The following is a 17,055-nucleotide window of genomic DNA, read 5'->3' as shown; positions in this document are numbered from 1 at the left end:
TGGACTCAAAGAGATCACTCCAAAACTACCATTGCATAAAAATTGGAACCCCCTCAAAATGAGCCTCAAGCTCATACTTATGCATTTTTACATCCAACTCCATCATAAATGCAAACACCAAGTCCTTGGGCGAGTTCAGTCATTAAGACATTTTTTGAGCCCCCAAAGAGACTTCAAAAAGGTGTACAAATGGACCAAAAGGCATGGCCCCAAAATATTATTATAAAGACCCATCTTAAATGCAGTCATATCTCAGAAATAAGTACTTTAAAGTCTCTGAAATGCAATAACTCTTCAACTGCCTTCCCATCCCATCACTTTGTCATTCTTGCCAAAAATATCTAAGTTTTGACTTTCAAAAGGAAAGTAAATATCTTAATTTTCCATCACAACTTTATAATTCATTTATCTACTCAATATTAGAAAACATTAACCAAATAAATGAATTATAGAAACTTTTGATACTTGTATCAAAATAACAATAATATTACATAATTTATAATTCATTATTTTTAATATATTTAAATTGTATTTATAATATTTATTAAATGATAAGTTAAATCACTTAATGAATATCATTAATATAATTGGTATATATTAAAAATAATTTTAAATTATAGATTGATAAGAATTTATTTTTAAATTTTTATAATTTTTATTATATAAGATTTTAATATATATTAATTAAATTAATGATATTATTTAAGTGATTTTCAAATCACTTAAGAACAAATCATTAATACCTATTAATATGTAACAACCACTTTTCCCGGGTCTTAATTAACAACTGACATATCAATGAAATACAGTTATTACTTCATTTTCATAGGAAGACAGTTATATCAGTTGTGTTCATGTGAATGAGAATAATAGTTATAATTACTTAAATGGAAAACTCATAACTAACGTCTGAAAACACCATCAATGAATTTATATGGAAATTAAAATCTACATACCATGGAATTCGAACAAAAAATCAATGTAGGGATGCTTCTGCAATCACCCAAATTAGTCCACAAATATCACTTAGGATCAATTGACGGTTACCATCAAATACCACTATATCAAAATCAAATGACGATTACCATCAAATACCACTATATCAATATCAAATGACGATTACCATCAAATACCACTATCATTTAGGGCATCACGTACCACTGTATCAATTAGGGCATCAATTACCATTGGATCATTTAGGGCATCAGATACCATTGTATCATTTGGGACGTCAATACCACTGTATCATTCCTTTCCTTTTGATTTATTAACTGTGGTAATAACATGAGATTAAAAGATATGCTCATAATCATTATTCTTATAAATGAAAAATTGAAATAACAATCCATCAAATAAATCTTTCTCTTGCAAATAAATATATTCCACGTATAGTTAGAAGATCAACCGATCTAACCGGTTGTCAATTATATTGACAATAAGAATTGCTTTTATTTAAAGAAATAATTAAGAAATAATTGTATTGATGATACAACTCAATTAATCTTACCTTCTACTTGAATATACATCATAAAATTAAAAATACATGTTTCCGACAAACGTTTGAATGCATAGCTTATCTTTATCTGATGCACGTTTGACATCTTGTGGAGAGGGAAACACTGTCTGGGGCTTAACCTCCCAACCATGGACCTTAAACTTATCCCCACACTTTCTTTAACTAGAAAGACCCTACCTATCCGAAATAGATATGGAACACCTTGTCAACCACTGAGCATTCTGATTCTGTTTCATGTTATTGCAGATTCTTTTCTCTCACCTCTTTGCCTTTTTCCTTGGCTATACAAACGGGTGAGTCTCAGGAGTTTGAATCTTAGAGCAACCCACTCTTTTTGTTGATCCTCAATTGATAAAAGAATATTATATGTTTCCAGCTTATCACATTTCTGTGATCTGAGAAAAGTAGCTATAAGCATTGCAAAATAATATCATTTAATTCTGATTTCCAACGGCATAAATAAATATGAAATCATGTCATGAATACTTGACTTTTATTCACCTTAACCGATGATGTTATAAACAAGGATGATTTTCTTCATAAATTGGATTTGTATCTAACTGCTATAAAAATCAGATTGCAGTAATAATTGATATAAAACATATTGCAATACTTGGGATTTGGACATCCACATAACTTGGTAGAACCTGGAATAAGATGGAGTCTTGTTGGGCACTAATAATCAGCTTCTCCAAGGAATGAATCTTCAGTCGCGATTTTCAAAGTAAATCACAATCACATCTTCAGCAAAAATCAATAAAAAAAAGACATTTGTTGCAAAGAAAATGCATTAGAAATCAGGTGGTATATAGCAGGGATAACGTGTAAAAGAATGCAGAAGTATTCGGTTCATATGTGAAGAAGGAATCGGGTGCTTGAAAATAAGATGTCTTCCGCTTCTCTCAACTCCTTAATAAAAAGAGATGTTATCTCTCTTTGGCTTCCAAGAAGCTGTAACATAAAAGGAATATCTTAGCTCTTGGACACCAAATAAAAATGCTAAGTGTTTCAATCGGTTTCAAGTAAGAAAATGAATAAAAAGATGGAAAACGATTTGAAGATTATAAATCGAAAATAACTATGGTATATATTTATTTACATGCACGTAGATATACTTATGAGGTGACATCATTTTATTATAAAGAAAATAATATTATGGTGTCACTTTATTCTTATATCTATGTGTATGTACATAGGTATAAATTATAATGATATGGAGAAAAGATCAATCAAAAACCTTTGAGGTATGTATTATTTTTTAATTAAAATAATTAATGTTTATTTAATAGCTCATGTAGCTCCATTGATTGTATCCTGATGTTCAAGTCGCTAAGTCATACCCATTTTCCCAGTGATGGTGATGCTCCTGTGCCCAATTCTTTTCTAACAATGCTTCTACCCCTTCGACGTGCTTCCTACAAAAAAATTCTCCGCAATTAAATCATATTACCATAACAAGTTATTTAATCTTAAATAATCATAACGGCTAACTGCCTTTTCAATTCTATGGATTCATGATAAATAATCAACTACCATGTTATCTTCATATGAAATTATAATGACTAACCATCTTACCATTCTATAGGATTATAACAAATTTAACGGTCAACTAACTTCATGTGAACCTCAATGGCTATATGAACATTTTAAATTGGGTCGAAAATTGGGATGTAACATAATATATATTAAAATATTAAACAATGCATTTTATAATAAATTTTTTAAGTGATGGAAAACACAATATTTATTTTATCCTAAAATGTTTACACTTAGATATCCTAAGGCAAAAGTTCTTAGTGGCCAAAATACTTTCAACTTCGCAAATTTTAAAGTTTATACTTGGTGTGGAAAAGAATATCCATGGGCATGGAAAGAAGACTTAGAAATAAAATAAAGATTTCCCACAAAAATATGGAAGCTTTCTATGGTAAACGACTACCCTAAAAATATCAAAAGCCACTTCATTTTTCATTTGTAACTTGTGAAAAACTTGGCTTTGCTCTTGCCGCCAACTCTAGTGGCCATGGAAAGAGGAGAAGGAAATTTTGGAAGTTCTGGAGCGCATTCCAGGCATTTTTTCTTGCATTTCACTGCTGTTGTGACTGATTGGTGATCACTGCTGTCATTCGTCCTTGCTGGGCCGCCACTAGTGAGAGGAAAATGGAAAGTTTTTTGGCAATTCATAGGCTCGAAATTGGAAATTTCTGGGCATTTTTTTGGCTCAAATAGCAGGTCTAAATCTGCATTTTCTGGGTTTGAACAGCAGATGTGTTTCACTATAACCTTCTTTTGAAGCTATTATTGAGCATTCTTAACTACAACAGTTGCATTTTTGGGCACATTCTTGGTGTTATTTCATGCTCTCACTTCGCTGGAGTCATGAATGGAAAGTTTGAATCACTACATTTCCTTCTTTGGCTATTCTCTCACGGATTTGTAAAGGTAAGGCATGCTGTCTTCTTCGTCTTTTTACTTCCACAACATCTAGGATTTGTTGCATTAAAAAGAAGAAAGTTGTAGTTTTCCTCTTTTAAAACAAAATCTGGAAATGCTTTGGTCAAAGATGCTTTGACGGAAAACAAAACATGTCTCCTCCTTGATTTCTGAAAACTCCTCCCATTTGTTGTAGTTGTAGTTATTGCTCTTACATAGTTCTGAATTTGACGAGATAAAAACCCTCCGCGTGTATGAGTATTTATGTTGTTATATTGGAAGAATTTTCTTGTGATATTCTGATTTTACAGTCATGGATCTGTGAAGAACCGAGACATATCCTCACTATTTACTTAACCGATGGTACCCATTTAGATAGTACAACAGTTGCATTTTAGAACAGCAAACTGGTCTCCATTCAATCTGTTTGTTGAGAGCGTTCATGGTACTCTTTATTGGCTTTTTCTTTGCACTTTGATGATGACATTTCTCTCTATTGTTGCTAACCTGTGACACACCCTCATGGAATTGGCATTTCATGTAGCTAATCATTTTGAGACTTTCTTTAAAATATGGATGTAGAAGGAACACGTGCAAATTTCTTGAAGCTATTCTAATCTTTCTTCAAATTTCATGGACATTTGAAAGTTATGAGATACTGATTATCCACCTTTTTTAGTTCCAGCCAAGTTTGAAACTTAAAGCTTGTCTCTTTGAACCTTTATGTGTAATGATACCATTATGACGCTTTGTTCAACACTTGTGATGCTACTTCATTACAAAAATCATTGCATTAAAACAAATAGTTTGTTTGTAATCTTTAGGATCATACCTTGTTATGTGCCAGTCAAAGTTGAACTCTTTGCTTCTAAGCAGATAATATACTTTTCTTTCAGATTTTGCATTTCTTTACACTGTCTTAACTATTATTTTGCTTGGAAAACACTAGTGTTGCTCTATGTTTACTACTCATGCACTAGTAGTATTCTCACTTTGATTTTTGATTACTTTATCTATTATTAGTGACCTGGGCTCAAGCCCTTGTGGGAGCCTCATTTATGTCCACTTGCTAATCAGAGCATTTGTTGCTACACATGAAACTAACTAGTTAGAAAACAAATCAGGGTTTGGGTTTGGCAATGTGAATGCAAGTGTGGGCCATGATGATGAGATAAGCTAAACATTGCTTGGATCCACCAGATCTAACCCCACTCTTTCTTGTATTGCAGAACTTAGCATTGAAACACGAGAAAATAGGAGCAACAAAGTGTGAGGAGTGTACATGGTCAAAGCGAGCAGCAATACCGCCAGCCATTCAAGCAATGACTGGCCCCTATGACTCTTATGCCTTTTCTTTCTTATCGCATATGTGTTCATGTTTCAAATTCAAGATTTGAGTTTGCTCGTTAGCTAGTTTCATAGCTTGTGTGAAACATTTGAATATATATGATCAATAAAGAATTACATTTTTAGGAAAGGCTTGTAAAAAATCAGTTTTATGTGATGCTCTTTCTTTTTGAAATGTAATGTTTCAGCTAATGGTTTACATGAAATCAAAGCTCTCGTAGTTGGCAAAACACAAAAAATGCTCCTTTGTGATTGACATAACTATGGCTCTACCTGAACTACATTGGGGGTGAAAAATTAGGTAACAAGACCCACTGTTCAAACAGCTTTAGGGCAAGACCACCGAACACATTGTCCAACTAATTTTCGTATTATTCCTTGCAGAATAATAGAAATGAAATAACTTGAACTCCTCCTTTGTCCTCTTGATCGGATCAAACCTCTTCAAATCTTAATACCAGATCTTCCACCTCGCATCACACTAATCCCCTTGATCGCTTACTTGCATTTACCAACTTCGCATATTACTTGCACAATTCTCACTTACACGTTTATTTGCATCAGTTATACATGCTTATACACTTCATCACAAGGAAAATAACTTTCCTTTATACCATGTCCTCAAAATAATTCTTTGAGTCGGCCTTGAGGCTTTCCCAATTAATTATAATAGGATCGTTAAGATATTACAATTCATTATATCTTTTCGCAATTACAAAACATTGTCGACTCCCAGTAAATACAACTTCTTACTCGTGTGACCCCTGACCTCGCGCACTTACTGACATCATCATCAAATTGTCTACTGTCACTGTATAACTTCACTCATCCTGATTCTATCCCTATTAAGAGATAGAATCCAATCATCAGAAACCACTTCTCAGGTACTCTGTCTGCACACTGTGCTCTGTAATTCTTGAATAATTCTCACATGTCTTTGCCTCTTTGCACATGCACTTGTCCACTTCATTAGGATACAATGTAGAACATATTCTTAACTGTGCTTGACTTTATCATCAAGACATAGTCCGTACGACCTTGTTCTCTGTTTTCTACTCTATCAGTACAAAAACAATACTATGTTGATATCAATGACAAACACAGTCATGAATGCAACATGTCAATCATGCTAACAATCTCCCAATTTGTTCTAGTAATGCTTAGGATACTCCCCCAAAGGAATACCATCAGCATTCATGCTGACAGTTTGGGACCATATAGTTCCTATTCTATCAAAATGTGATACTACATATCAAATGTTCCTTGTAAATACATATGAAATAAACAACACTAGAAAAATCCTTGCATTGAAAAGACAACTACACCATGTGAAAACGAAAAAGGGAGAATTAGTTGCTACATATTTCATGACGATCACAAAATTGAGAGATCAATTTTCAAAAATTGGTAGTCAGATTGATAGTAAAGAATTAACCCTAATAGCTCTAGAAAGACCTGGATATACTTTCTTAAATGTAAAGAGCCTGAGGAAATCCTTAAAAGGTTCAAGGAATTCAAAGTTCTTGCGAAAAATATATCCAAGAAGAAGATCAAAACACTAAGAACAGATAATGGGAGGGAATACACTTCAGAAATTATTAAAGAATTTTGTGTGAATGTTGGGACTAAGGAGGGAGTTTATTGTACCTTATAATCCACAACAAAATGGAGTTGTTGAAAGAAAGAATAGGACCATTGTAAAAGCTGCTAGAGCCATGTCGTACGATCAAAACATAGAAACTTTATTTTGAGTTAAGGCCTCTAGGAATAAATTATATAGGTAAGTTTATTCTCTCCTAAGGCTACCTTTATAGGTAACTAATACAATATATGTGAATCGAAAAGGTCATGTTATTATGATTATAACTCTAGTCTAGAAGGAACGCTATGATGCAATAGGTCGCTTTGACACCAAACTCAACAGTCTTCCTCAAGGTTTATGTGGATCCAAGCCATTAACCCCATCTTGGAATAACCTCAAGGCAGCTTGATCTCATCTTGGTCAATCCTCAAGGCATCTTATAGGAACATTGATCTTACCCATCTCGGAACAGCCTGCTGGTTGGATTAAGCATACATGTACTATATCCCTATTCCTCTAAATCAAAATGATCATAATGTTATTGAAAAAACGTTGATAATGGATGATGTGGAGAGTCTTACTTGGACTAATTACAGTTTGATCTGTGAATAGAGCTTCCACTATGTGTATGTGCGTTTGGTTTTACCAGACACAGATATTTGAACTTGGTTATATGGTGTTAACTAAATCATAATGGTTCTTATTTTCCATTGAAAATGTTTGCACCAATGTTGCTCTCTTATCAGCTCCTAGAGGATGTATAGTCAATACTAGTAGAGTAACAAGTCCTCCCTTTAAGCAAACCACTAATGATTTGCACCACAATAGTTGAATTGGAAAACACGTATGTCACAAGGAGCTCTATAATTTAAGAAGCTTCATAAATATGCACAGTTCCAACATATGTTAGTTGGTGTTGTACCAACATTACACAAGCTTAAAATCTTCAGAGATGGATAATCAAGATTATAATGTTGGTCCGAATAGATTCCACCATACAAATCTATTTCACTAAAGACATCAATCCAAATTTCTGAAGAAAGCACGAGCCCATATGCTCTGAAATTTTCATTTTTGCTATCTTCTTGTCCTACTCGTGTTCATTCGCAATTAATCTTAATTGTCACAGATTTCTTTTCTTTTCTGGTACCGCTTCACAGGCAAAAATAATCAGAGAATATGGCAACAATACATGACACATGAATGCTCTATTATTTTACCAATCAAGTTCTAGAATTGAATCCATATGAGAATCCAACAAGCTACGATAGTACTATTTGGTAGGATCCTAAGAAGTCGCGTACAATATTGCCCTATATACTTCAATGCATTGCACAAGGTGGCTTGGGTTAGCCTTTAGGCACAATGGCTTCAAACATGAGGGTTCGTACACAAATTCTTTGATCTTATTTAACCAAATTATATATATTTCATAATCATCGGCAATTTCAAAACAAATTATTGCATCATTGCCAACTACTGTATCTTTCTTAAACACATGGCTTTCCAATGACCACATTTTCTACCTCTCAACGTTTTATTGAAGCGTTGTCTAAATTAAATAAGGTAATCAACTTTAGTTTGTCAATTTGCATAAGTGTCAAACCAAATCCGGTTTGTCTCTTGACTCGAGAACCACTGTTCAAATACTTTAGAAAAATGAAGAGGGGGGGGGGGGGGGGGGGTGAATCAATTATCCAAGGTCCAGATGTATAAATAAAGCTTTTCACAACTTAGTGAACCCATAAAACATTCATACTCATGCATGCATGCATAAGATTATCCAATCACTAAAACTTGTAGATTACTGTCAAATCAACTTGCAGAAATATAAAGCATGAAACATAACAGATTCATCAACACACTTGACACAATGATTTACGTGGAAACCCAATTCGAGAAAAACCACCAGTAACATGCTACTCTTTTTCACTCTTTTGAAGTGATGCCCTGTGAAAGGCCAACCCTGTACATCTTCATTCTTCTTATAGTAAAGACCGAAATCTTTTGTTCCTTTCAGATATCTCATTATTCTCTTCATAGCAATTAAACGATTTTCCCTGAGATTAGCAGAGAATCTTGCAACTATCCCTACATATAATGCAATATCAGGTCTGCTATGTACTACATATTGCAATTTGTCAATCATAGACCTGTACAATGTTTGGTTCACTTTAGCAGAATCATCATTCTTTGACAACTTATGTCTTGTCACCATAGGTGTACTTATTGTTTGGAATCCTCGAATCCAAAAGTTTTCAATATCTCCTTAACATACTTTCACTGAGTGATGTGTATACCATATTTCATCTGATATACTTGCAAACCCACAAAAACTTTGATCTCTCCAAACATTGACATTTCAAATTCTTGCTTCATCTAATTTGCAAAATCCTTACATAAAGCATCTTGACCTCCTAATATGATATCATCAACAAATATTTCAGATAACAAAATGCCTTTGCCTTTCTCTGTCTTTATGTACAGATTGTTTTTATCATCAGTCCTCTCAAATCCAATCTTGACAAGATGATTATGAAGTCTCGCATACCATGCTCTTGGTGCTTGTTTCAAACCATATAGAGCTTTGTGCAGTCTACATACCATGTTCTTATTTTTATTATCAACAAAACCTTCTGACTGTTTTATGTAAACTTCTTCCTCTAATATGCCATTCAGAAATGTAGATATAACATCCATTTGATAAACTTTGAAATCTTTGTATGCAGCATAAGCAAGTAGAATTCTCACTCCTTCCAATCTAGCAACAAGGGCAAATGTCTCCCCATAGTCAATTCCTTCTTCTTGTGCATATCCCTTGCAAACTAATCTTGCTTTGTTTCTTGTGACTTCACCATTTTAATCTAGCTTGTTTCTGAATACCCACTTCGTACCAATCACATTCTTGTCCTTTGGTCTAGGAACTAGACTTTGTTTTGTTCTTCTCTATTTGTTCAATCTCTTCTTCCATGGCTTTGTACTAGTCAAAATCTTCTAATGCATCTTTTACTGTTTTGGGTTCCTTCATGCTTAGCAAACATGTTTCACTTCTCAATCTATTTCTTGTCATTGTTATAGCATCTTTATCTCCAATGATTTGAGAAACAGGATGATGTCTCTTGACATACTTAGACAATCTTGGCTCAGTTCTTGTTTCTTCATTTTGTCTTTCAACTTCAGAATCACTGTGTATATCTTTGTCAGGTAGTTCAACATCTCTTTCATGTATACTAATCTCAGAATTAGAATGTAATCCTCTTCATTCTGTAACTCGGCATCTGAATGCAATTCGGCATTCATAGGGTGACTCGGCAGTCACTGTAACTTGTTGATTTGAAACTTGATTTGCAGCATCTTTTTCAGCAAGCATTTCTTCATAAAAGTATACAAATGATTTGTATTCTTCTGGCTTTTTCAAAGGTTCAGCCTCATGTACTTTTGTATATTCATCAAAGTCCACATTTGCACTTTCCACAATTTTGTTAGTGTTAGTATTCAAATACTTGTAAGCTTTACTTCTTGTGCAATGTCCTAGAAATATACTTTCTTCACTTTTTGCATCAAACTTGTCATTCCTAACATCTTTAAGAATGTAACATTTGCTTCCAAATACCTTAAAGTATTTTACATTGGGTGAGTATCCATACCATAGTTCAAAAGGTGTTGAATGAGTACCTTTCTTGATTTGTAAATAGTTCAAGGTATAGACAATTGTACTTGCAGCTTCTTTCCAGTATTTCAAAGCAACATTCTTTTCCATCATGAGTGTTCTAGCACAATCCATTATAGATTTGTTTCTCCTTTCAGCTATTCCATTTTGTCGAGGTGTTCTAAGGGCAAATGTCTGTCTTTTGATTCCTTTGTCATTACAGAACATCTCAAATTCTCTTGATGTGAAGTCTCCTCCTCTGTCAAATCTCAAATATTTCAGACTTTTATCTATTTCCTTTTCAACTCTTGTCAAGTACCACTTAAACATTTGAAAAGCATCAAATTTATGTTTAAAAAACATAACTATCATCATCCTAGAATAGTCATCAACAAGTAGCATTACGTACTTATCTCCCTTCTAGCTTTGCACTTCAATTGGCCCACACAAGTCAATATGAACAATCTCTAGTATTCCTTTAAAGGTATAAGTTTTCCTCTTAAAACTTGACTTTGTCATTTTTCCTGACTGACATTATTTGCACATTACATTATCAGGCTTCTTCAACTTAGGCAAACCTCTAACTTTTTTCATGTTACTGATACTAACCGCGCTATCAAAATTAACATGACATAACCTTTTGTGTCATAACCATACATCATCAAATTTTACAAGGCAAGTAGCATCCTCTATATCAAGATAGAATAATTACTTCTAGTTTAATCACCTTTTCCAATCAATTTGCCATTTGTGTCATATATCTTAGCAATCTTGTTTTCAAACTCAACCTTGCCTCCCAAATTGTTTAGTTGTGACACACTCAACAAGTTATAGTTTAATCCTTCAACATAGTAAGCATTGTCACATGAAATCTTATCTATGAGTTTGATAGAACCGTTTCCTTTTATCAAACATGGTGCATCATTATCAAATCTTACACTATTTCCATCATAAAATTTTAGGGTAATGAATTTACTTTTGTCTCCAGTCATATGATGTGAGCATCCACTGTCAATGTTCCATCTATCATTTTTGTTCACACAAGTCACAAGTGCAGTTGCCTCATCTTCATCAAATTTGTCCGTTATTGCAACATACACCACTTCATCATCATGTTCATCAGAATCATCCCTTGTTTCCTCTTCAACAATGTAGCATGACTTGTTGTCTTTATCTTTGTAATCTTTGCTATCATCTTCTCTTCTGATTTTGTACTTGTCGCTATCTCTGTAGTTCTTCAGTGTACATCTTGCAGCAATATAACCAACCTCATTGCAATTGAAACAAATGATGGGTAACTTACTTTTGAACTTACCTTTACCTCTATGGAATCTTTTAGTCAGTAGTGCTTCCAGTTGTTCAACATCTTCCTCATCTATATCATTGTCACTAGACACATTTTATCTTTCTCTTCTTCTATTTCACCTCATCATAATCTTTCAATAACAACTTAGCTTTGAAAGCAGATTCGAGACTCTCAAGTTTGTAATTATCAAAGTTAGATACCTCAAAAGTAGTGAGTCTACCTACCAAACCATCAAGGGTTAGATTATTTCTTGGAATACATCTTAGTTCTTGAATTGTAGAAACTCTAATAGCATAAATAGGCAGTAGTGTTCTCAAGACTTTGCTTAGCACAGTATCATCATCTATTTGACCAGTAGCTCCTTTTATTGAATTAACAACTTCTTTTATTCTAGCAACATATTGAGCAATATTCTCACCTTCTTCTATTCTCATATCATCAAACTTACCTTTGAGACTCTCAGATTTGACTCTTTTAACATTTTTGTCTCCTCCATAGATGGTGGCTAGGGCATCCCACATTTTCTTTGCACTGTCAAGACCTTTTGTTAGTGAAATAGGATTTGAGCTTGTAATAGCACTTGTGGAAGTTTGTGTTTTCCAAGTTACTATATGAATGAATATATATGTGAAATAAAGAGACATGTCTCTTGAAGAAACATGTCTCTTTAACATATTAACTTACATTAGTTATAGTTATAACACAAGTAATATACCCTCAATATATTATAATTGTTATATAACAATATATATAATAAGATATATATCACTCTTAATATAAGTTCATTATTCCATATATAATATTTGTCATATATTATATATCTCATATATATAATATAATTTATCCGACAGAATTATAATATTAACACTCCCTCTTAATGAAGAAGGATAAAACACATAGATATTACACCATAGGTAACATTTCAAAAATAATACATATAGGAAATCTTTGATCAGAAGATTTCTGGAATATGATATCATGTAAGTATTGGCCTATGAAAAAATCAACATATGATATTCACCAATTACTATTTGATATCATATTTGGTAACATGAGCATTGGCCTATCAGAATATCAATCAAATGATATTCACCAAATACTTTGACTAATGGCCTATCAGAACATCAACTAAATGATATCCACCAAGTACTCAATGTGGTAATGGCCTATCAAAATATCAAGGCAAGATATACACCAAGTACCGAAAATATATCTATACAAGCAACTTGTAGATAATCAAATTAATGATATCAACCGCCTAGTTGTTAATTTATAAGATAAAGCCTTTACATGAAACAATTTCATAAAAATGAATCATGCTAGAAGTTATTGTAAGGACATCAGTTTACAACAACTTCTCCTAATACAAGTGATAATAATTTAGAAGTCATCACTTCTTCATGATGTACACAGGGGACAAGCTCATACATGTACGACATCAAAAGTTCGCATGAAGTCTCCACAAATACTGTCATGTAGCGTTGTCACAACATTCACCATAAAACATATCAAAGAATAAGGTTTCTCCCTCTTAGTTTGATATCAACTTTTTTGACCTCTTAGCACAAGGTTCTCTCCGATGAAGTGTCAGACTTCCTCTAAATTTGTTATCATCCTTCTAACCTCTTGGAAGCAAGTCATGTCATGCTTCCCTAGTTCAATGGGTATCCTAATAGAATAAAGCCTTCCAACCTACATACATGAAACTTTATCACATGAATCATAGTCCTTTAGCTATTATAGTTTCTGACTAGAGTTGAATCCATCAACAAGGTCTACTCCTTGTGAACCAATATCATCAAAAATTTGATTTAAGCATTTTTATTTTCTGCTCCTCTTTTTCCAAGGTTGCCTCTAATGAACTATCAGACTCTTTCTCATAATTTCAATCATCAAGGATATTTGCTTCAAAAAACTCACATTATCCAACCTAAGCATCAGATGATTCGTGAATCCTAAATCATAGCTTCTTAGGAGCTACTATCATAAGATTGAGTTTGCACAGTATTTGGTAGCATGCCTAATGTACCAATCTTCTTTTCTTGCAAGAACATCCTCAGAGACAAAGAAAAAGATCAAGGCAAATAACTCTTTATAGTAATTATAGAAATACAAAATAAGAGAGACTACAATGAGTAGATACATGTAATACAAATTTGTCAAACAATTTGAGTATGTCTTTTTTGCTCCCGTATAAGGATGATTCAAATGGGAATAGAACATTGGTTATCATTCCCCCTTCCAATGTTAGATTCCCACTCTTATATTATTGAACATACTCATAGACAAAAGAAAAGAACAAGAGCATAAGGAGATAAATAACACTTTTAATACATACAAGGATACATATAAGAGCATGATTGCAAAATAAAAAAATATTAGTCTTGAGATGGAATACTTATCTCACTATTCTAAATCACATTGGAATAGTTCCAAGTGATTGCAGACCTTGTCTTTACTTGGATCCAAGCCATTTTGGATTCATTTCCATTGCATAAATACCTCTTAACATTGTAAATTCCACCATTCCATGCTCATCTATATCAATTCTACACAATGAAGTACTTAATCTCAACACTCTCAACACAAAATAGCTTTACAATTGTGTCATGAAGCTGGTGAACCTTCATGCATAATTCAAAGGGTGACTCTTGAGGATGCATTGCAACAAGTTTCAAATATCCTTAAAGAGGAAGATAATCAAGTGGGTGAGTTGAACAAGGAATTACAAGATATCACAAGAGAGTTCAAATACGAGGAAAATATTGATAAACCAATACAAGGCGCTATATCCACTGCATTCTTTGGGGGGATGCTTGAAGATCCTATAGAATAAATACAAAAGGAGTCATTGCCCAAAGGCTTTCAAGGTGATCAAGTTGTTGCAAGTGGCATGATTCACCATCAACTTCGACCTCCAGAAATTTTGCCACTTGAAATGGAAGTTGATGGGCCACTCACAAAGATGTATGATGGTTCTCCTATCAGTCCTAAAGGTACTATGTTTGGTGAGAGTCTATATAAAGAATTGCAAGTTGCTCCTAAAGAGAGTTCAAAGGGAAATTACATGCCAAATGATGAAGCTTCTATTGACGAGGATATGCAAGGATTGTTGAGTGGTGATCAAGTTGCTCTCATGGAAAAGGAAAATAAAGAACAGTTTGGGTTGATGCTACAGTTGGATATCGTGTTCGAGCAACTTGGAGAGAAGTTTGATGGGGAGAATATCAAGGAATCCTTGATTTTTGAGGATACACTTGAGGAGATTCACAAGGATTCATGGTTCACTGTTCACAGGGACAAGCCCCCAAAGGCAATATTTCATGAGCTTAATTCCAAGATTGATCCTACCTGGACTACCAATGAGTTCGATGTAGATGTTAGAGGGATGGTGCACCACCAACTTCGACTTCCTGAGGTTGTGGAGAATTTGTAGGTTCCATTTGAATTTGAGTCATGCCAGGTTGTTTCTTTCCCTACTCTTAAAGATGAAAGGTTTGAAAGTTTTTATTTTGATTATGGAAATTCTGGAGAAACAACTTGTATTTGGATTAATCATGGATCCTATGAGTTGCCTCAATTGTTGGTCTTGCATGATAATTTTCTAGAGTTTGAGTTTAGGGTGACCAAATTTTTTTCAGAGTACAAGGATGAGTTTGCGAGATTGAGAACTATCACCCAAAACTTGTTACTTTTGAACATCCTGAGAAACCATGTTAGATCCAGTGTATATATTAGATTGGGTAGTGTTGTCCCTTTAGAGTCTTGTACATAGTTAGGGTAGGTTTGTCTTGGACCATTTGGTTTAGGAGTGTAGTTTAGTTTCCTTTCAATTGGGTAGATTAAAGTTTCCCTTTCAGTTGGTTAGAATAGTTTTCTTTTAGTTGTTTAGTTTAGAGTTGGTTAGAATAGTTTTCTTTCAGTTGCTTAGTTTAGATGTTGTGAGGGAGCTCGAGTTTGATTTGTATCAGGTTATTTGACTTGAAATGTTTTAGCTTCCCTCAGTTGGAAAGCAGTTTTGGTTTTTGGCCTTTGCAAGTGCAAAAGGGGCTCCATGTTATCACTCGTGGGCAAGGTGTGTAGATTTTACATTTTTGGTGACAAAACGGAGTCTGTCTTGTTCATTTCTCGAATACATTTAACAAGGTTCAGAGATTTAAGGATGTGCTTAGTTGTTGGTCTATGGTAGGATTTATACTAAATTTGGGTTAGACTCGATAGAGGTTCTTGAGTTATCTTTGACATGGTTACAACATTCTACTCACACTTAATTGCTCTGAGTTCTTGATGTTTTGAAGTGAAATTGGACTTGGTAAAATCATACACCTGCTTCAGCGCCATTGTGGTCTTCCAAACCCTCCGCAAGCTTCATTGCCTGCAAACCAAACAAAAGATTAAAAAGAAAAAAAAGAAAAAAAGAGCAAATATCATGAGAAAAGAGAAAAGGCATAAAGTGAAAATAAAGATGAAATTTGGTTCGAGGGTGTGCAATCATCTCTACTGGTGCTATAAAAATAATCACTAAAGGTAGAACCATGATTGTGGTGCCACAGTGATAACTCCATCGAGGCTATAGACGGTTGGCTGGCAGCGGAGCTCTATCTAGGTTGCTTTTGAAGTAAGGATATTATAATAGTTGAGTTTAATGGATCTGAGAGATTATCAAGTTCTTATCGAGTGGGGAATAAATCATTTGCACACACGTGAATAACTTATGGTCAAAGTGCTTAGGTTCAACTCGAGAGTCCTTTCCCTTGTTGAGTGCTCGTCCTTAAGTAGATTTGCGGATAGGCCATCCGAAGATTTTTGTTCTAAGTTACTTATTTCTTGAAATGTTCAGGAACATTTCTTTGGGTTAATGCTAGATGTTGTGAAGTTTTCACACCATCGCCCCAAAAATTTGGGGACCCCCCTTTTTCTTTAATCGCCTTGGCAAATTTTGAGTTGTCCAAAAAGTTTTTATTCTTTTGAGAATTTTGAGGCTTGGACACCTTCAGGCCAGGGGGGAGAGAGTTAGATTTATTTTTCACCCAGTGTCAACTTGATTTTTTAGAACGATCAATTTCATCCTAAGGCCGGACAGAAGTTCAAAGAACAACTCTTGGCAGGATAAAATTGTAAATTTTGTACTTAGACGATTTGTTTGAAAATTTAGATATAATTGTATAAATTTGGATAATTTTGAAAAAGTAAAATTTTTGCTAAATTTGGTCTTTTGGAAA

General features: G+C 33.9%; 1 protein-coding gene across 4 annotated transcripts in view; it reads right to left on the bottom strand.

Annotated features, from left to right (window-relative positions):
• LOC149577058 (histone-lysine N-methyltransferase ATXR4-like) overlaps positions 1 to 17,055 on the bottom strand; it is a 237,839-nt gene that overhangs the window by 88,126 nt on the left and 132,658 nt on the right. For 2 of the 4 annotated variants that reach the window (XM_089821834.1, XM_089821851.1), the window contains one exon: positions 2,857 to 2,931. The exons of the other annotated variants lie outside the window; for them this stretch is intronic. In XM_089821834.1, the coding sequence (XP_089677960.1) occupies positions 2,857 to 2,931 (75 nt within the window). The remainder of the gene's footprint in view (positions 1 to 2,856; positions 2,932 to 17,055) is intronic. 4 annotated transcript variants of the gene reach the window in all.

The sequence above is a fragment of the Cupressus sempervirens genome, chromosome 1 (assembly GCF_028749045.1).
Source record: "Cupressus sempervirens isolate cs-2001-9-10 chromosome 1, ASM2874904v1, whole genome shotgun sequence".
Classification (NCBI taxonomy): domain Eukaryota; kingdom Viridiplantae; phylum Streptophyta; class Pinopsida; order Cupressales; family Cupressaceae; genus Cupressus; species Cupressus sempervirens.
This window is presented reverse-complemented; position numbering and strand designations above follow the sequence as displayed.